The following is a 22,106-nucleotide window of genomic DNA, read 5'->3' on the forward strand; positions in this document are numbered from 1 at the left end:
GATTTTGCTACCAAATAAATCTGTTGGACTTTAAGTCTCACAACACCAGGTTACTGTATTTACCCCAGTCCAACACCAGCATCTCCACATCATGAAACCCTTTCATAACATAGATGTCTGTCAGTTTTCTATTCCTAGGGAAAGCCTTTCCTGATGGGTATAATCCCTTAACTCTGGCATCATTGTAGTTATTTTTGCTCCTTCCAATGCCTCTATGTCTCTTATAATGGAAGCCAGAGCTCTTCGCTGTATTCCAAATGTAATCTAACCAATGTTCTGTATGGCTTCAGTACCACTCCTGTGCAGTTTTCCTTTGCTTCTGTGGTTCTGAGAGTTGCTTCAGGAGGTGAGAGAGAGAGGCCCTGAGGAACTTATCTTTTTCTAGTACACAGCTTGAACTTTGACAGTGTGTATGCCTACCAAACTGGGAGATGGTTTCTGGCACCAAGTCAAAGCAGCCTAAAACCACAGCCCAATGTGCCACCATGTAGCCCAGATTTTAGATTTGTTCCATTTGATTTCTAGTTTTCCTGCATCAGTTATTTGAAAGAGAATGCACACCTGGTGTAAACTTCAAGCAGCAGTAAGAAGTTGTGTAATGGTGATAGGATGAGTAACTTGGCTTATTTAGTTCTTCTCCACAAGAGACCTTATCTGCGTTAATGTTGCAAATTGCATTGCCATGCACAGCAGAGTTTTCACATGACATGTCCAAAGATGTGCAGGTTAAGTGGATTGGCCATGGTAAATTGCCCCTTAGTGTCCCAAGATTTGTAGGCTAGAGGGGATTAGTGGGGTAAATATATGGGTTACAGGGTTAGGGCCTGGGTAAGATGCTCTGGCAAAGTCAATGCAGACTTGATGGGCCAAATGGCCTCCTTCTGCACTGTAGGGATTCTGAGACAATGGGACAGGAGGAGGTTAAAAATCGGACTTGAACCCCTGTCTCCCCCCACCCCCACCCTCCCATCTCTCCTTAAATAATGAGGGTGCCTCCACCTTCCTTGAAACAGTTTCTTGCCAAACGACTCCTGTTCCATTTCTTTCTCATCCTTCGGGACGTCTTATGGACAGCACAAAATGTTCAAATGAGATGTTTTTAGAAGCCTTCAAGTTGTGAATGAGAATGCCAGCAAAAAACGATGGAGACCTCTGATATGCAGTACTGCCTCAATGTGGTTGTTGTACACGGTTTTAGTCTGAATGCTTGGGTTCCCAGTGCAAAAGCCTCATTAGTTTGACTGTGACAGCTGCAGCTATGTTGCTGTTTGTGTTCCCTCTTTTGGCTTGGGCACTCCCATTTGAATGGAAATGAATAACTTTATATATGGCATTGGGGGTGGAAATGAATCATTTCTTTCTTGCATGAAGAAGTGTTGGGAAATCATATCATGTTAACTGACTCTTTGTGATTCATTCACAGGAAATTCAAGCAGTATTAATAATTGAGAACTTCAGCTGAGGCTGAACGACCTTGCTCTTTGGTAAATAGCAAATGGAGATTGATGTGGGAGAGGGGGCTGGGTGGAATCTTCATTTCAGTACCTTTTTCCTTCTCATTTTCCTGGATTGAAACAAAATACTTGCCACATTAAGTTTTCAATCGTGAATCACTTTATTTCATAGCACCATTGGAATTCCTGAGCAAGGAAAGTGCAATTTTGAGAGTTCAAGGAGACTAAAAGCTATTCTTAAAAATCCTTTCTCTTGCATTAGATCGCTCTCTTTATATTGATAGCTGAATCATGGCCCCAACAAAAGTCAAATTGTCAATTCTGCCGGTAAGGTAAATGCACTAGATTTAGTTGTGTAAATGAAGGACTGTTTGGGGATTCAAATCTTAACAAATCAGATCTAAATGAGTGCCCACACAAAAAGAGATTTTGATCTAAGACAACGCAATGTTGATTTCTTCCTTTCCTCAGCCAGGAGTTCTGAGCCTGTCCGTGGCTTTTCCCCACCATAGATGGGACCACACAAATATGGCTTTGGTCTCCTTTCTTAAAGCTATTTTGGGAGCCATCAAAGTAATGGTATAAATTATTCTGGCATTTTAATATTTTGACCAGGTGCATCTGAAATTGGTTCAATTTTTAGTTCTTCAAATAATGCTTTGTTTTTATTAAAACAGCACAGTGGTTTGCGCTGCTGCCTCACAGCACCAGGGACCTAGGTTTGATTCCTGGCTTGGATCACTCTGTGGAGTTTGTACATTCTCCCCATATCTGCATGGGTTTCCTCCAGGTGCTCCAGTTTCCTCCCACAATCCAAAAAATATGCAAGTTAGATGAATTGACCATGCTAAGTTCTTTCAGTGTACCCAAACAGGTGCTGGAGCATGGCGACTAGGGGATTTTCACAGTAACTTCATTAGTGTTTAATGTAAGCCACCTTGTGACAAATTTTAAAAAGCCTGTATTTTGAGTTGGCCAGTTATTCCATAGGATGCTATGAAAAGGGTTGAAGGCCAGAAATGGCTTGTTTCAGAGGTCTTTCAGTTTGGTATTCTATTTGAATTGAAATTGATGTGTCATGATTTTGAACCTTTACATTAACTATTTTGAGCCAAACTCTCATTTGTTTTTATGTGGACATCCTGGTCAATAGCTGTGGACAGTGACTTGTCAAACTCCAGGCAGGTGACTGGAGTTGTGGAAACAGTCAGAGCCAAAATTGATGGTTGCAAAGCAGCTTGAAACTTTTAGCCTACACTTTTGCATTAGACACTCTTTGGATATGCCAGAAACCACTTTATCGTAGGCTGCTAACATTCATTAAAGATATTTTTACATTGTTTCTGTCTTAAGGACTATGAGAGAAAGTGAGCCCCATATACCTACTCCCCATATTTATATTGATAACCCAGTCTCCTTTGTCCTATGGGGAGATCTCAATGATGGCACACGTATATTTGTATACTGAATATATTATAACTCCAAGGAACCTTTTTTGGTTGTTTTCTTTCATTCTTCCCCTTGGTGTGACATTAGTGTACCTTTTTAAGAGCTTGTTTTAATCATGTTCTCTGTACCTCACAGCCTTAGCTGATCTCATTGTGGCACCGGATTGTCTACGATGAGTCCTTTTATTGCTCCTTAAGTGGTCTTGAATGGGGTTTGTTTATTTTTACTTTGGAACCTAGTTTTATGAGCGTGCGTTGTCAGGAACAAAACTGGTTGGCGGATCAGGTGATAGCTCTTTCATTTTCAGTTCTGTGCTGCCAGTTTTAGAAGGGGTATCGAGCAGAAAGAAGTATATTGCTGCCCCTCTCTCTCTGGTTTTGGCCGGTTCTGCTGGTTTAACTGTAAGCCCTCCTGGAGTAGAAAATTTGTGCTGGTGGCTTGACCAGAGTCTCCCTGGTCTGGGAAGCTGATCTAACTCCAGGCAGTTCTGAGTGTTTCAATAGGACTATAGCATTCATCCGAAGGACTCAGTTCCAATGTCATGTAAACATTAGACTTTCCGTTAAACCTGTGAAGAGGGTTTTGTCTAAAAGTTTGATTTTTATTGGAACATCTTAGATATATTTAAGGGTTATACATTATTGGTGGGTTTTTGCTTGTAATTGATAAAGCTTATTGCTCATTTTTTTGCTTACATGTTAACTATATTCTTAAATAAACTTTGTTTGAGAAAAGCTCCCTAGTGGTTATTTGAATCATATGAGGTGAACCATATCCTGCCTATCTTAGCCAAATACAAGGTGCAAAATGTGTGATCCAGGTGTGTTTCATAAAACATTGTGGTGTTTCTGACCTGAACCATAACATGGGGAAAGCAGTTCAGTTATTTTTCTTCCCATACCAACTGTTCTCCCTCTCCAGTGTTGCAATCTGAGACTAAAGAGTAGGTAAGAAGTCCAACTCCCGCATTCCGTGCACTCTATTCACCCAGCCCCTATTCATTCTCAGAGGTTTGACCTTCATTAGTGACAGCTGGCTGTGACTCAACATTTTGCCTTTTAACTATTTATTGCAGACATTCACTAAGTTGCGTTTTTAGGCAATATAAGCATTAGTTTAAAATGAAAACTAACGCACCCTTTGTCCATCCCCTTGGATGGAACAATGTAGATTGATGTTGTTTGTCCCGGAAAGCTCATTACTTGTCCCCATTTTAGAAACAGGAAGTTTGGAGTCACTGGCATTTCCTCTATTTTACGATGATTGATGTCTGAGGTTATTGAGGAAAATGTCCACTTGCCCATAAAGCATCATATCGTGCAGTAGAAACATTTTTGAAAGGGTATTTTAAACAGGTAATTGTTTGACAGGTGACATTCAGATATTCCGAAAGGAGGTCATTTATCAGGATTCTGAATGGGACAACTGAACTATAGTCCTGTTGTGTACACTTTTATTCCAGTGATAGTTCAAGTGTTCACAGCTGATAACGTACTGCAGGATTCTTTCCGTATGGATTAATTTTGTCAAGATCTGGTGTTCTGGCAGCATGGATGTTGACTGTAAACTTTATGAAAGCTGTATTTTCAAAAATTCTTGTATGACGCAGCATGATCAGATGTTGCATGAACTTATGGCTTCTTTAAGGTGGGAATGCGACTTGAAGATACCGAGTGCATTTGTTGCCTGTAGTTTGTATCGTTTGTTCAGATTCTGGGACTTGGGTCGGATTATTCTGTGGGCAAACCTGGGGCCCCACTTGGATCTTTGTACGTGAGAATTTAATAAGCCTGCACGCTTCTACATTTTAGCATTCATCCATAGATGGCAAGCAGATTGGTAAGATTTCATCTTGTGTGTTGTGACACAGCAGCACAATGGGGTAATTCTGATCTTGTGAACCCAACAGAAAGCTGCACATTCTGATCAGATCTAGTGAACCTTTACTTTTCCATTTGAGTCAGAGTGATATAATGGAGTTTCTATAAAATAGGTGGCCAATCAGATGCTGTCAGCTTCAGGCAGGTTACATTTAAAAGATCCCGCAAGAGGCTTGTTGCCAGCTACTTTTATAGCTCCCCCAGGTTGCATAGCTGGTTTATCCGGTGAGTGGTGACAGATATACTGACTGGGAGAGAGAGAGAAGGAATGATGTAATAAACTTTGGTTTGGATAGGGTGCAGCAGCACAATTTCATTTATTGTTGTCTCATATTAGTATACAGTGAAAAGTGTTGTTCTTTGCATGCTATACAAAGTTCATAGACTGCATAGGGGAGAAGGAAAAAATGTAGTGTTACAGTCATAGCTAAGGTGTAGAGAAAGACCTACTTAATGCAAGGTAGGTCCATTCAAAACTCTGGCAGCAGGGAGAAAGCTGTTCTTGAATCACATGGTTCGTGATCTCACAATTTTGTACCTTTTTTTTTCTCCCCATTGGAACCTGGTAGAAAGTGTGCCTCTGGTGTGTGTGTGTGAGGTCCATGATTATGCTGGCAGCCTTTCCAAGGCAGCAGGAAGTGTAGACGCAGTCAATGGATGGGAGGCTTGGTTCACAGCCCTTTAGAAAGAGAGAACGAGCAGTAAACAGTAACATGGCAGAGTAGCAATAGGCAATGTGCAACGTGGCTCAATTTAAGATTGTTCAAGCAGGTTGGGGCAAGACCATGGTGGGTTAGAGCGGAATGAGCATGGAGTAATCACATTGGAGCAGAAGTTAGAACTTGCCAAGGACGAAGGAAACTGGTCAGACTTGAGCAGTTTGTTCCCCATTCCTCACTTAATTTTTAAGGGCTTTTTCATTACATTTAATTCCATGCTTTATCCTTGTTTTGATTTTTGAAATTTTGTTCTCGCAACCAATTCTGTGCATGGATCCCACAGGGCTGGGAAATTGATTTCAATTCACTGCATTCCTGTTTGCTATCCATAAGTCTTGAAGATTTAATTGGTTGTGATCAAAGAGAATGCTGGACAATCTCAGGTCTGGCAGCATATGTAAGGAGAGAAAAAAGATGGAAAAAGGGTCATCTCGACTCAATGTCAGCCTTTTTCTGTCCTTACAGATGCTGCCAGACCTGCTGAAATTTTCCAGCATTTTCTCTTGGTTTTAGATTCCAGCATCCACAGTAATTTGCTTTTAACTTGCTGTGATGTCTGGCTCATGCTTGATAGAACAACTTTTGGCAGTGCTTTGGACAAAATCGTTAAAATGCATTTTTTTATATTGATTTCAAATGCCACCATCTGCAGTGGCGGGATTCGAACCCAAGTCCCCAGAACATTAACTGACTTTCTGGGTTAATAGTCTAGTGATAATACCACTAGATCATCTTAAAGATGCTCCTTTAAAACCTAGCTCTTTGACAAAGCTCTTGGTCATCTGTGCTAATGCCTCTTTGCATCAGTGAATTTTCTTTTTGACATGCTTTGATGTTGTAATCTGCGGAGACGGAGAAAACCACTTCATGTAGTTGTGGATGCTGCTAAAACACTTTCACAGTGTAAGCTCTAATTATTTTTGGAATGCATGGGCGATTTCTTTCAGTGCTCAGTCACACACCTGTGGTAACCTAAGGTGATGTGGCGATGCTAGCGTTGGACTGGGGTAAACACGTAAGAAGTATCAACACCAGGTTAAAGTCTTTTTAGATTTTAGATCTTTTAGATTTTAACCTAATGTTGTGAGACTTCTTACTGTGTAACCTAAGATGGCCAACTTGTGTGCAGCCTGTGTGGGGCTTTGGCATTCCTGCACACTTTACAGGGACATTGCGTGTAACTAGATCTCCTTAAAGTGGTATTGTGGATTTCTTTTACACCTGGGTGGAGGAAGATGGGAAGTACTGCGATCTTGCTTTCCCTGGAGTCACCAGGCAACCTTTGTGTGTTTCTAAGACCTAAGGTTAAAGGGCATATTTCAGCAATATGATTGCCCGTTTGGATTGCTAAGTGTGACAGGTTAAATTGATAGTGGCTATGTTTTTTTTTAAAGAAAAGTGGCAAGTTAGTCACTTGGGTTTGTAACTAGGGCATAGAATGTAGAGGTAAAGGAATCGTGCTAGAACTCTGCTGGTTAGGCCTAAAGGCTGCGTGTTGCAAACCCCTCTGGTCCACTTCAGGAGGGGATTCAAGGTCTGATGCAGCAATTATGAAATGTCTAAGGTTTTGTGTTTGGAGACCTTTTTTTTTTGTTTTGGGAACAGATTTTATTCTCAATTAGGTCTCTAATTTCAAAGTGCTGTTTATATCAGTAGAAGACTCTCAAATCAGATCTTCAGGGCAAATGATGCTTCTGACAATTACTAAACCCCACCCTACTCTTCATCGCGATTCAAAGGCAAAATCTGGGAAGAGTACAAACGTATGTATAGAATGAATATCTGTCTGCAATCAGACTCTCTCCACTGTTTTCAACGGTGGGTATGGGATGTTTTGGATTGCAAGTTGGAACTGGCTGCATGCTCCCAGGTAAGTGACGAGCTTTCCAGTTCACCACTAGTTCCTTTTGTTAATTACAGGCATTTCAAGAAAAAGGTCAGCCATTTCTTTGTGAGATCTCAAAAGACCAAGAGTGGAATTCTCTCACTTTGATACTAAATGCTGCTGAGGGAGGGGGCTGGCAGGAAAAAGTACCAAATCCACCAACCCCGACGCCACTAATTATGCACCTGAATGTTTTGCACCATACGCAGTGGTGGGGCGGGATTAGATGGTGTGTAGTCGGTTGCGAGGCATAGTCTTTGCAATGAGGTATCTAACCCAACCAAAATAAGTTCAAAAAGAGTAATTGTGGGGATTCCATGCGCCTTAGGAAACAGCAATGGAAAGCTCTTCCACCTCTACAGCATATCAGTGCTGGATAAACAGTGTCTCTTTGTGTAACTAGCACCTTCAGTCTGATAATGCACAACATAAATGGGTGGTTCCCTCTGTACTCGGGTAGCAGTGCGCCATTGGCGATGAGGTTTGTTCCTGTAATCATGACTCACTTCACAAGTAACATTAGAAAAGTGACAAGGAGGAAGCTATGTTTGTGTCATTTGGGCCAAATCCCTGAGGAGCTGGGTTAACATTGTCCAAATTCGTTCCATTGGGAGCTCCAGATGGGAATAGAGCTGAGGAGGCTTTCATGCATTCAATGTGACTGGACTCAAGTTGGCACGCCAGAGGTGATGCATTATATTGCTGTACAAATCCACAACTTTTAACTGATTTGCATAGAAAATCTGTATCTAACAAGTTGGCATCAGTCCATTGGAGTATAAAGGAAATCATGTAGTTTGATGTATATGTAATCCAAGATTTTTAAAATAAAGTTTGAGATTAGTGTAATCTTGAGCAATATTTGTTTCTGATACTTTCCAAGCGCTGGCAGTTTCTTTACACAATTAAGGTTTTTCTTAAAAAGCTCATTTGTGTTTTTTGCTTTCATGTTGGTTTGCAGTCTGTCCAAATCGTTTAGTGATTGTTAATTCCAACATCTTAGTTGGAACACTGCAAAGGTAAATATTTAAAGATTCAATATATGCATTTAATTTGTAACACTGAGCCAGGAGTAGAGGTAATATATCCAAATGATTCAACTTGTAGGAGATGTGGTGAACTTAAAGACCCTCAGTTTGTGCAAGCAAGTCTTTGAACATGGCAGGGTAAATTGAGGAGGTGATGTTAAATGCAAATGGTTTCTTAGAGTATAAAAGCACAGATGTTGAACTGTTGGAGCAGTGGTTGAAGTATCGTGACTAATTCTGGGCACCACGTGTCAGGAAGGATGCAAAGGAACTTTGCTAAAATGTACTGGGTTGAAAGACATCAATTGCGGTGAGAGACGAAAAGAAACATGACTTACTCGCAGCATGGGAGGTTAAGGGGGAGAGCAGTTTAAGTAGAGATGCCAAAAATTGAGGAGTGTTGTAATCAAAAAATTGAGGCAAAATTGTAGATTGGTTGATAACTAAAGGATACAGACATTAAGTAACTGACTAAATGACCTGACGCAACATGATTAGCGGGTTATTAATCTGGAGTGCCCTGCTTGAAAGGTTTTTTAATATTGATTTGTCAGATGTGGGCGTTGCTGGCTGGCCAGGTTTATTGCCCTTCAGAAGGTGGTGGTGAGCTGCTGCCTTGAATCGCTGCAGTACACGTGCTGTGGGTTGACCCACGTTGCTATGAGGGAGGGAATTCCAGGATTTTGTCCCAGCAAATGTAAAGAAATAGCTATATGCATTTCCAAGTCAGGATGGTGAGTAGCTTGGAGGGGAACTTGCGAGTGGTGGTGTTCCCAAGTATCTGTTGCCCTTGCCCTTCTAGATGGAAGTGGTCATGAGTTTGGAAGATGCTGTCTCAGGATCTTTGGGAAGAGATTCAGCATTAAATTTCTAAAAGTTACTGCTAGACAAATATTCAAATTAAATTTTGGTTGCATGTGGCATGTTAAGTAACTCTGAACTAACATGTGCTATGATGATCTCCGTCTGAACTGCATCATTAAATGGATCCAGAACAATGTCTGCAACCACTAAGGTATTTTAATACACCCAACCCTGTTGTTTTGATATTGATGCAATGCTACCTATATATCAAAAGGGCTAGTTACATCAGAATTCCTATGCGAAGTAACAGAGATATAATTTGCAATGACCTGCTCTTTTGCTTATTACTAGTGTCAGCTTGCCTCAATTGCTGAGGTTGTGAAGTTCAAGCGGTAATCCAATGATTTGGTCACAATCTAAGGTGAGTTTTCAGTGGAGCCAAAGCAGAGAGCATTGTCAGAGATGCCATCCTTCATAAAATTGATGCGCTACTTGTGTGTTCATGTTCGAGTGCAAGTATGAGAGATCAAATAGCACTATTTGAGCAAACTTCCCTGCTCTCTCTTCAATGCCTCAGCTCATTTTTCTCTTTTAAGCTAACTTCACCAAAAACAGGTCATTTTGGTCACTTGTTTACTGTCTTGTGCTTTCTGGAGGCTTCTGTGGAAAGTTGACTGCTGTGCTTACCAGCAGAGCAACCGTCATGAGTCCACTTCAAAACTCGTTGCTTGATGATCAAGCACTTTGGGACTTCCTGAGGTCGTGATCGGACTTCAGAAATGCAAGTTCATTCGTTAATTTGAACAATCGCGCTTGACCCTTTTTTTATATAAGAATGTTTTGTTGTGCGTTGAGATCTTTGGAAAAACACAAGCAGAGGACAGTCCCTGAATTGTGGTGTTAAAGTGAGGATGACTGGATAATCATTCGAGGTGACTTTACACCTGCCTGTAGGGAATGCTGTAACAGCTGAAGATGTATTTGAAATTTGGGTGCCGTCTTGTACCTTGTGTTCAGTGTATTGGTGCCAAGATAACTCCCGAATTAAGGGAGTAATACAGTTGAGCATACGTGGCTTTCTTTTTGTCTGCGCTACTGAGCTTGAGTACTCTTTTGACGGGACTTGCATTTAGCAAAACCAAATGCATAATTGGCTCCTTTTTCACAGTTTAAGTGGTTATGACATGAAAGAGCTCAGTTGCTTAAGAACCTGTAAGGTAGTGAAGTTCACATAACTGCGTGCTTTGGAGCAAGTATTACTTGGCTCAATTAAAATTTCCTATTCAATCTACTTTGTCATGTTATGACTTTTTGTATTGATGTTTTAGCAATGTGGAGCCGGCCTTTAGCTGCTGAGGAGAGTTGTGCGAAGAAAGCTATGCGTAGTTGGCGTGTGTTTTCTGATGTGATTTATATTGTAATTTTGCAGAAAGGAAAGTTTGTGTACTTTCTTGAAGTGAGTCTAGTGTTTCTAATGTGCCATAAGTTTGGCAGCAATCTATAATCTATATTGTGGTATTGTTAGTAACACTGTTTAGTCTTAAAAATTGTGCATTTTTTTTGCTACTTGACTGTTGATAAAATTACTGTGTCCCTGTTGTGACCACAACATGTAGCGACCTGATTCTTGAAGGTTAATATATTGCAGATTAAGTTTAGTCTCCAGGCAAGAGCTCTCAGCAAGTTGAAGGTGAATAGCATGGTCAAGACATAGGCTTCAGTTTCCTCAATCCTGGTCACCACTTGCTTTGAGTTTGTTTTCCTCAACTGTCTATTTATGTTAGGTGATAAACACTTCCTGTAACGTGATCATAAACCAACAGTGGCACTGACCGTGTTCATTAGGAAGGATCGTTTGTGCTGATGTTTTGTTGTCTGAACAAGTGGAAGTCCTGACTGAGATCGAGTAGAAGATCTGGTCAGCACAGTAGTTAGCATTGCTGTCTCACAGCACCAGGGATCGGGTTCAATTCCCAGCCTTGGGTGACTGCAAACTCCACACAAATATTCTCCCTGTGTCTGTGTGGGTTTCTTCCCACACCAAAGATGTGCCTGTTAGGTGGATTGGCCATGCTAAATTGGCCCTTAGTATCAGGGGGATTAGGATAAATGTGGGGCTTGAGGGGAAAGGGCCAGGGTGGGATTTTTGTCAGTATAGGCTTAAAGGGCCAAATGGCCTCCTGCACTGTAGGGAATTCTATAATTGGGTGCTATAACTGTTCTTGTCAGTTTGGATCTGGCATGTCCCTTGTCTGTAGGCCATGAATGGAATTGGTTTTTGGAGCAAGGAGATGGATTTGGGGCTTGGCTGTGCATTCTTTGGTATCTCTGAGAAAGGAACAAAAGAAACTCAAGTATATGAGAGATTTCCCAGGATAGAGGGTGCACTGCAGACTCACCAGGGTTAAGTTATGAAGATAGGTTGTACAGACTAGATGTATTCTGTAGTCTGGATGCGTATGCCCTTCAGTGTTTTGAGGTTAAGGGTGATCTAATTGCAGTGTTTACGATGAATGTCATTTTGTCACGGGGTAGTGAGAGATCCTTCCCTCCAACTGCACCTCTAACCACCTCCCCAGCCCTCAACAATCGAAGGGGGGATAAAAGCCCAAAACAGGCATGTAACTCAGCTATTAAGGAGTGATGTCAGCAAGTGTTCTGTATGAAAGGTGGTGGAAATTTAGAACACCTCCATCACAACCTGCGGGTACCAAATCAGAGAATCAAATTGAGATTTTTGTTAGGCAGCGGTACTTAATTACTAATATGAGTAGATGGAGTTCAGGTACAGCTCAGCTATCGTCGACAATAAGGCATAAGAGGCTGAATGACTTATTCCTGTGCCTGTTTTTGCAGTGAAAGTAGTATAATGGGGCTGGTGCTGAGTACTGTAGCGCTCCTTTATGATCTTGAATTATTGTGCTTTTGAAAAAGTTACTGTGTACTTGGATGTCTTGTGCTTACGTTTTGAACCAGTCTGCTGCTGGAGTGTGAACATGTGGAGAAATCTCATCATTTCTGGGCCCTTACAGAACTATTCCCTAGAGCTAGTGAGACAGAGCACCTTTTTACAGCCAAACACATACTTAACACTTAATCTCTTAATGGATGCTCTTAGTTTCAGTCTCAGCCTTTATCGTCATCGTTTACATTCCTTTTATCTTTTTGTCTATGCCATTCCTATCAATCACAGCATCCCACCCCTCGCCCTCAGCTCTGACGGATCATCCAGATTTGCAACATTGGTTCTATCCTCTCCTCACAGATGCTGTCAGACCTGCTGAGATTTTCCAGCATTCTGTTTTTGTTTCAGATTCCATCATCTGCAAGTACTTTGCCTTTACTGTACTTAACCCTCTATGGTGGACTGGCATTTGTGCTGCAAAGCATAAAGTGTTCTTTGATTCCTCACCACACTAATTTTAATGATAGGGAGGGGGTTATGCTGTTGGAGTGGAGGTAGGGCCAGGGGTGTAGTGTTGACTGGCTAAGCCCAAAATGTTTCCTTTCGCAATGGATTTAAACAAATGTAGTCAGAATTTCATTTCATTATTTCATTTTCCCTGTTTCGGAGCAAGGACCATTCCCTCATTGCTTGATGTGCCTGCATTCCATACAAACAGCTGAATAAAGTTCAGGAGTGTGGGACAGTGTGGGGGGGGGTGGGGTGGTGAGATGAAGAGATGAGATGCCAAGAATACAGTAAATGATTTATATCACACTCTGCTTAATTAGTTGAAGCATTTTGCTTCAATCTTTTAAAACCATTTCATTAAGTGAAAAATTCTCTTTAATACTTCCATTTTAGACTCAAAAGCATTGTTTCATGGCTGGTAGATTTTGTCACTGAAACCCAAGTTTGGGAATAGCAAGTTGTAATCTGGTGCTTAAAGATCAAAGTTGATCAGTTAAGTTCAAGTGATTATATATAGCCTTGGCTGCTCATTTGATAGTAATTCCCTTCAAATGGGATCAAAAATTTTGGCTGTTTTCAGTTATTTCCTACTTGGTTCTGCTTGTTGACTAATTCATAAACTTCCTGCGTTTGGATACTTTTGAAGATGAGAAGCTAAAAAAAATTAATCTTTGCCAGACACACTGGATTGTGTGTGTATACAGTGATATGTTCTGTATAGAAAGAGAATTTTAAGTGGATTGAATGACGGCACATCAAGTTGCAGTTCTTAATCAAATATGAGTCACGTGTTTTATTGTCTGTCTATTCAATTATTTTGGTAATATTGCTCTGTTCTTGTGCCTAGCAAAGCTTGACAGACTGGGAACATGGGGATTGAGTCTGTGCAGTGGCAATACAAACTCACTGGGCTACTATTTCAAATGTAACCTAAATGCAGATTGAGAATTGGAGCAAACTACCTTCCTGAGCCAAGAATTGTGGTTTAAAAGAAAATGCATAGTATATACTGTATAGACCCAAAGGCAGGGGAGGCAATGGCCTAGTGGTGGTATCACCAAACTATGAATCCTGAAAATCAGTTAATGTCCTAGGGACCTGGGTTTGAATCCCACCAGAGCACATAGTGAAATTAGAATTCAATAAAAAAAATCTGGAATTAAGAATTTATCGATGACCATTGCCAATTGTCAGAAAAACCCATCTGGTTCACTAATGTCCTTTTTGGGAAGGAAATCTGCTGTCCTTGCCTGGTCTGGCCTGCATGTGACTCCAGAGTCAGTGTTGTTGACTCCCAACTGCCCTCTGAAATGGCTGAGCAAGCCACTCAATTCAGGTAATTAGGGATGGGCCATAAATGCTGACCAGCTGGTGATTTTACAAAAAAATTTCCTAGTTCAAATGCCATGTAAAGTGCCGATTAAAACCTCAGGATATCCTAAAGCACTCAGCTTTTTATTGTACATTTATTGCAGCCACAGTTGCTACATGGGGAAATGTTATGTATGTTGACGATATAGCCACTTTAAGTGAACGGTCATGTGACCCTAGGTTCTGGCGATCTGCTGGGAAGTGAGACCAGCCAAATAAATACCTGTGTTCCCCAACATCTGTCTGTGGTGTCAGTTGTTAGGCTACACCCCAATAGCTGACTATACAAGAGGAAACACAGCAGTCAGCTGGTGCACGGTAAGGTCCCACAAACTAACTGGATCTGCCACATAAACATAGTGGCTACAAGAGCAGGTTAAAGGCTAGGAATACTGTGACCTCAACTCCCCAAAGCCTATCCACCATCTATAAGGCACAAGTCAGGAGTATGATGGAATATTCCCCTCTTGCCTGGATGGGTGCCACTCCAGCAACACTCAAGAAGCTTGACATCACCGAAGACAAAGCAGCTCACTTGGCACCCTATCCACTCCTTCTGACGCTCAGTGGCAGCAGTGTGTACTATCCACAAGATGATGAACTACAGCAATTCACCAAAGATCCTTAGACAGCACCTTCCAAACCCATGACCACTTCCACCTAGAAAGCCAAGGTCAGTAGATACCTGGAAATACCATCACCTGCAAGTTCCCCTCCAAGCCACTCACCGTCCTGACTCGGAAACATATTGCCATTCCTTTGCAGTCGCTGGGTCAAAATCCTAGAATTCCCTCCCTAACAGCATTGTGGGCCAACCCACAGCACATGGACTGTAGTGATCCGAGAAGACGGCTCACCACCACCTTCTCGAGGGCAACTAGGAATGGGCAATAAATGCTGGCCAGTCGGCGACACCCATGTCCCATGAATAAAAACAACAATGTGATAATATGATCTGTTACTAACTTTTTTACTAGTCAGTTAGAAAATGGAGGCATTTAGTTCCCTTTAGAAATAATGCCAAAGGTTCCACATGAGGGCAGTTGAGACCAGCTTTAATGTCTCTGACAAATGGTGCCACCCCTCAGCATGGCACTATGTTCTTAGCCAAGACATGATACTCCAGTCTCTGGAGGAGGACTTGAACTCACAACGCTCCAACTCTTAATGCGCTACGGACTGAACTGTAGCTGACCACCAATTACCAGTATGCCAACTGGGGTGTGTAATTGAGACATTGTATCACTCTGCCCCTTAGATCAGTGGTTCTCAACCAGTGTGTCATGAAGCTGCCATGAGAAAAGATTCAAAATTCCTGTAATTAGACTAAAACAAAACTTCATTTTCAGCTGTCTGGCATCTTCAGGGCCCAAAAATCTTGGGCCTGCCAGTCACGCACCAGCTGGGAACGAGCCATACACTTGCAGTTGAGATTTTAAGTTGGTCAGGCCTATGTGTATAACCAACAGGACTTGGAGCTGAAGCCAAAGATGCCACACTCCTGCATTAAAAAGTGAAAACTCAAAGGCTGCAAAAGCCCTGGGAGAAACGAGAGAGACAAGGGAGTTGGTTTAAAGAAAGTACTCGTCAACTTCCTCAGTGAGAAGGAAGCGTTTGCAAGCAGGCTGAGAACAGGGGCACTTTGCTAATGCTTGGGTTATACGTGAGATATGAGCAATGTCTAGAAGGACGAGTTGGGGAGGGCAGAAACTTGATTGTTGTTTGTACAACAGCCAACTTTTATCTTATTCAGAAGGTCACGTTCCTCCCGTCCTTCAGAACATAAATTATTTAACTCAATCTGCGGTTTTGTCTGGCAACAATTCACGAATATTTGATCTTTCAATTCTCTATAATTACTGTATCATTTTTGAGCATGTGATCCTAGCAAAATGCAAGAAAAAATTATCTGTTTTGTTGGAGTAATTTTGAGTGATAATAGAGGGATTTGTGTCCTGTCAGCTGACCAGCATCACATCCTATTAGTCTTCACCCAACATGAGTACAAATAATTAATTAGCATGGGTACCAAAGTGGTTAGCACTGCTGCTTCACAGCGCCATGGATCCAGGTTCAATTCCTGGCTTGGGTCACTCTGAAGTCAACACATTCTCCCCATGTATGTGTGGGTTTCCTCCGGGTGTTCTACTTTCCTCCCACAGTCCAAAAGACGTGCTGGTTAGGTGTATTGGCCATGCTAAATTCTCCCTCAGTGTACCCGACCAGGCTTCAGTGAGTGGTGACCAGGTGGTTATCACAGTAACTTCATTGCAGTGTTAATATAAACCTACTTGTAACACAAATTTCAAATAATAAGTATCAGATCTGCATTTTGCCCCTAATATTGGTTTACCATTTGCAATCTGCAAAGACTTTTTTCAATGAGTTCTCTCTGTTAAACACTTTGAATCTTGATTTAAGGATGCGCATGGTTCTGGATTTGAACTTGGGTAGTTTTTGTTTATCAAAAGATGTGTTTCTGGCCATGTTAGTTGATGGTCAGAATTCCCCGACCTTGCCGGTGACTGGGATTCCCCAATCCTGCTGCGGTGAATGGAGATTTGGTAGAGACCAAATTCTGCAACCTTGCTGGGAGCGGCAGCAGGGCATGCGAGACTGGATTGTGTTTATTGTTGGTCCCTAGTGCGTGCCTGTGTGTGTGCACGAGGACACACTGCTTCATTGCAGCATTACAATGTGCATATTTTTGGTCTTAAACAGAGTGCTATCCAGATTTGCCTTTTGTGTTGACCACAATTTACTGTAGTTTTGTAATTGTTTAGTCTTTTTTAGTTTGTTTATTTATTAGTGTCACACATAGTAACTTCATTGCAGTGTTAATGTAAGCCTGTGAAAATCCCACTATGACAGTTCTGGTATTTGGAAATATTGGTTAAAATCTCTTGGGATAAACTTTTCAGAAGATGTATTTTTAATTGTCATTTTAATCAGTTCACTAATTGTTTTTTGGTTCATCTCCAAACATTTAACTTCAGAAGAAACCCTCATCCTATGAAATGGAAGATTAGACAAAATTGTTAAAACAAAATTGCTTCTTGTTCAGACTGTCTACCCGTAGCTTCACTAATTATCTTTGTCTACCTAATGCTTGTTTGCAAGTGCTCGCCATTATAAACAGCACCATATTAACAGTCGTTATTGTTTGACACAATGTGACAACGTGCTTGGGCTTGCGTCTGAGCAAACAGACCTGAGAGTTTCTCCCTTTTCAGTTGCTGAAGGAACTATATTGTTGAGGTGTAGGTGTGGCCTGCAATATTGTGGCTTCGGTCCAGAGTTAGTATGTCACTGGCAGAAGCCAGAGAGAGAGACTTTTTTTGTTCAGCTATGGTTTCAAGCAAAGGCAATATTTAACCAAGTTCGTATCCGCCCACTGAAACCCAGTTTGGCAGGTTACAAAAATAAACTAAATTCTTTTGCTCTGAAGTTCTGTATCATTCAAAGTGATACAGATCGGTGGCCCTGATGACAACCAGGCTAACGGTCGGCCCCTTCCGGAAGCCAGGCCTGATCTGTACCAATCTACTGAGTTGGTGCATTAACAGTAACGGGCTGTGTTGTTGTTGTTTTTTTTGGTTCGGCTGCTTTTGCAACAAGTATCTCGGCCGGAATTTTATGTCTGTTCACATGATGGGATTCTCCCATCCCGCTGCAGTGAGTGGAGATTTGGCAGGGTGTCAAATTCTCCAGCCTCGCTGCAGCCAGAGCATGGTGTGAACGGCTGGTAAGATTGCCACCCCCTGTCCTAGTTTTTCGCAGCTGCCCTATGTTCCTTTCTTTTTTTTGAGGTGCAGTTATTGTATTTTATAAAGCAATTTGAGGTCACGTGGCTCAGGCGAAATGAACTGTTTTGCCATCTAATGATTTTAGCAGGGAGGTAAGATTAATACTAAGGGGTAATTTAGAATGGCCAATTAAATTAAACCCACATACCTTTGGAGTGTGGGAGGAAACTGGAGCATCCAAAAGAAACCCACCCAGACACGGGGAGAATGTGCAAACTCCACACACAGTGACCCAAAGTTGGAATTGAACCCAGCTCCCTGACGCTGTGAGGCAACAATGCTAACCACTGGCCTGCCACAAAAGGCTTTGTGGTCCAAGAAGTAGTCTGAAAGTGAAGCATGCGAGTGACACGGTGGAATTTTCCAATCCCGGTAACCAGGGCTCTATACAACAGGAAAAACGTGGATGGGCCATGGCGGGACTGGAAAATCCTGCTGCCGACCAATACAAAACACTGGGCGCGTGGAAATTCCTGCCCACGATGTTGATTGCACCACGGTATTGCCGGTTAACGGTAAAACATGGCTGTGTATGCTAATTTAGTGGAACTCGTTGAACACCACTTTAGCTGATCAAATCTCTGTCAGCTCTGCAGACCAGAGTTCCCGGTGGGCATATATTTAACATTGGTTTACATCACAACTTTTGATTCCTTGCTCTTGTTTATCAAATTCATTTAGGAATGGTTTTCTTCCTTTGGGGAAAGAATCTAGTCCAAGTTGCTGTTTTGTTTCCCTTTTTATGAAACAAATGCCTCAATCTCCAGCTTCAAGAAAACACTAGAAAAGCCAGTTACTCCAGTGTCTCGGCACAGTGAAGTGAAAGGTGTAAAAGGGATCAAAGCCCCACTAGGTTTCACCTGCATTAGCAGCTGTCTGCTTCACTGCTTCAATCCGCACTCTACGTAAGGAAGTTTTGGTGATGTTTGTCAAATTAAGTTGAGCCTTAATTCCACATACTTAAAGCTGCACCTCTTTCACTGTGACTCTCGCTTAAAGCAGACATCTTTTAGTTTTGAAAGAATGTACTTTATTTGTAAAATATCTGAAATAATAGGACAAACATTTCAAAGCAGCCAGCTCAGTGCAATACTAAGGTTTTCTACATCAATTGAGTTGTGCTTTAGAGGTGCTTTCAATACAATCAAGAAAACATTGCAGACATTTCAAAATAGTCATTACAAATGGTGCCAAGGTACTTAAGTTATCTACATTGATCAAGTTGCACTCTGAGGTGCTTCCATACAGTTGTGACACCTGTAGTGTTCACCAAGTACCTTCAACGTGAGTCATACCACCCTGGAAAGTGGGGGACAGTAGTTCTATACAATTCCCCTTCCCTTGGCACATTATGGCTGTGAGGTCTTTTATGATAGTGATTTTTTGCATCTCTGTGGCAGCTGTCCCAAGCTTTAATGCATCCTTTAGCACATTAAAGCCAGTGCACAGGTTGGATCAAGCAAGCCCAAATTCTTCATCATGCTTTCTTCAAAAAAAAACTCATTTAAAGTGATTGCAATTCATGGTCTCCACAAGAGAGAAACAAGATCCAAAGTGAAAAGATAAGGCATTGCACTCCATCTTGGGCTTGATCTTGGCCAAATCCAGATTCGGCAATCTCTCCTCTATACATTCTTCCTGCCAAAGTTCATATTTTCCCACATTATACTCCATCTACCAAATTTTTGCCCATTCACAAACTGTCTATATACCTTTGCAGACTCTCTTCTCGATGCTCAGGGACGTATGTTATCTTGCCAAAATATACATTATTCATATGAAATCTGAAAACCACATGATGGCCAGGTTCCTTATCCCCACAGTGGAGATGGAACTTTGGTCCAAAATGCCCCGTTTCTGCTTTTACCTTGGCACATGCCCCAGCTGCTTGGAGCCACATCCCTGTTTATCTTCAGGTAATCTGACTCGAAGGGGATAAAGGATTGGTCAGCCCAGTTCCTAGAGAATGTGGCCACTCCCTTGCCCTGGTTTACCTTGGTCCTCAGAGCCAGTTTGAACTGGCTGTAGACGTTCAGGAATCTGTGCACCGATGGATCTGACTAGAAGACAGCAACGTCATCCATGTACAGGGTAACTTTGACCTGCGTGCCTCTGCTGCCTGAGATCGTCACACTCTTATGCCTGGATCCTTCCTGATGGACTCTGCAAAGGTTGTATACAACGCAAACAGGACAGAAGAAAGGGCAGCCCTGCCTGACGCCAGATTTGACCTGCAAGCTTTGATTTCTGTCCATTGATTCAAACTGTGCTACTGATGTTTGTGTCAACCAGTTGTGGATTCCCTCCCTAAATTCCATTTTGGAAAACACATCCATCATGTAGGTGTGTGATGGCCTGTCAAACATCTCCCATCTTGGTGTTTTAAATGATTTTTCTTAATCCATCCTTAAAGTTACAAAGTTCAGTGCTCAGAACGGACGAGGCAAATCCAAATTCATTCCTTACTTGCTTCCAATATCAAATTCAGAATCTAATTCATGATCCCCAGAAGAGAGACTTAAAAAAAAATCCAAGTTGACAAGGTAAAGCATTGCAGCCCATTTTGGGCTTGATCTATACACCAGGGTCTTGGCCTCACTTGGTCAATTCTTGGTTCTTTTGACTCACTGTATTAGCCTGAGAGCCTGTTCTCAGAATGCCTGTGCTGGAGTTCTAGACACAATTATCTCCCCATGTATTCAGTCGCGTGAAAAGAATATTTGTAAATATAAACAATGCCATTGAAAAGTACACAGCTTGGTGCTTTGTTTAATCCAGCCTTGTTGTGTTACCAGGGTGCAAGCAAATTTCTAATGTATTAATGTGTAGGCCACTTTGATTTAAAGAAATTGAATTGCCTTCCACTTAAAGCTAGCTAAACTTGCATCGTGTAACCATTACAGCAGAACAAATGGCTCTTTAATTATAAACAATCCACCATTTATGCAACGGTCTGTGTAACTGAGGTCATTCATGAAGTTTCTTGGTCGGTAGTCAGGGGCTGCTGTTTAAACCTCAGTGAGCGTCATGATGGAACAGTGATTAGCACTGCTGCTTCGATACCAGGGACCTGCGTTCGAATCCTGGCTTGGGTCACTTTGTGTGGAATTCGCATATTCTCCCTGTGTCTGCGTGGGTTTCCTTCAGGTGCTCCGATTTCCTCCCACAGTCCGAAAAGACGTGCTGGTTAAGTGCATTGGCCGTGCTAAATTCTCCCTCGTTGTATCCAAACTGGTGCCGGAGTGTGGCCACTAGGGAATTTTCACAGTAACTTCATTGCAGTGTTAAAATAAGCCTACTTGTGACACTAAGAAATAAACTTAATTTTTTTCCCCATGAAGTCTTAAACAAGTGCCAATTTAGAATGATTTTGTACATTCCATCAATGTGTTCTTGTGTGTGGGCATGTTACAAATATCCGTTTCAAAGAATTGTCGTTGGTTTTTCATGAAAAATGGTGCCCCTTGAAGTAATTTCACACAATACTACAATGGTACAAAGAGCCTCTGCTGCAATGTGTGAAATGTCCTGACCTGCCCACCTAATTCCACTTGCGTTTCTCTCATTTTTAATTTAACTAATTTTACTGTGTAGGGCAGTTAGACTGACCACACCCCGCTCTTTATTCCTCATAAATATCCATGATTGAGGTAATAAAGACGGAGTTGAACCTCCCGTTAACCAAGTTGCTACGCCCTTGTTCTGATTTGCCAGTGCTTCCAGTGCAGAGAGATTCTGAATAAACCTGCTGAACTGCTGTAAGTGCTTTCTCAGGGTTACTTTCTGACCTGTTGCAAAAAAAATTGAATATACATTTTGCAACGTTGGGAGAACTTGGCATGGAACTTGAGTCATTGTGGTATTGAAATTCACCATCCCTGGGGCGCACATGGCAACATTTGTATAGATGAGTCATGCCTGGTGAGCAACCACTTGACTATATGGAATATGAATTGGGATAACATAGCTGGCTCAAATCCTGTCCGTTGTGCCGGAGAACAGGGCTGTATTGTGCTGGGGGAGAGGTTTCAGATAAGATTAATATTGTTGCCTCCTGTAGGTCAGAGGTTACAGTCTGAAAGATGGGTACATGTTGCAGCATGGAAACAATTTGCTTGATAATTTTCTGTGTTCAGGTCAGTGAATCCAGTACATTCTGTACTTTTTGTATTAACTCCATTCCATTGAAAATGTCCGCACTAGAATAATCTAGAAAAGGATGATAAAGTGTACTAGGAATTTTGTATTGGCTTTGAAAGCACGTTAATCTGCTGCCGCTGGGCTTGGAAGAGCTT

General features: G+C 41.8%; 1 protein-coding gene across 2 annotated transcripts in view; it reads left to right on the top strand.

Annotated features, from left to right (window-relative positions):
- Positions 1-22,106, top strand: part of LOC145358227 (protein Niban 2-like) — a 206,121-nt gene that overhangs the window by 26,719 nt on the left and 157,296 nt on the right. Inside the window, exon 1 of one of the 2 annotated variants that reach the window (XM_080212066.1) lies at positions 5,222-5,243. The exons of the other annotated variant lie outside the window; for it this stretch is intronic. Coding sequence (XP_080068192.1) covers positions 5,237-5,243 — 7 coding nt within the window. The 5' untranslated portion in view covers positions 5,222-5,236. Of the gene's footprint in view, positions 1-5,221; positions 5,244-22,106 lie in introns of those variants that run through there. 2 annotated transcript variants of the gene reach the window in all.

Source organism: Carcharhinus amblyrhynchos, chromosome 25 (genome assembly GCF_965287045.1).
Source record: "Carcharhinus amblyrhynchos chromosome 25, sCarAmb.v2.hapA, whole genome shotgun sequence".
Lineage (NCBI taxonomy): Eukaryota > Metazoa > Chordata > Chondrichthyes > Carcharhiniformes > Carcharhinidae > Carcharhinus > Carcharhinus amblyrhynchos.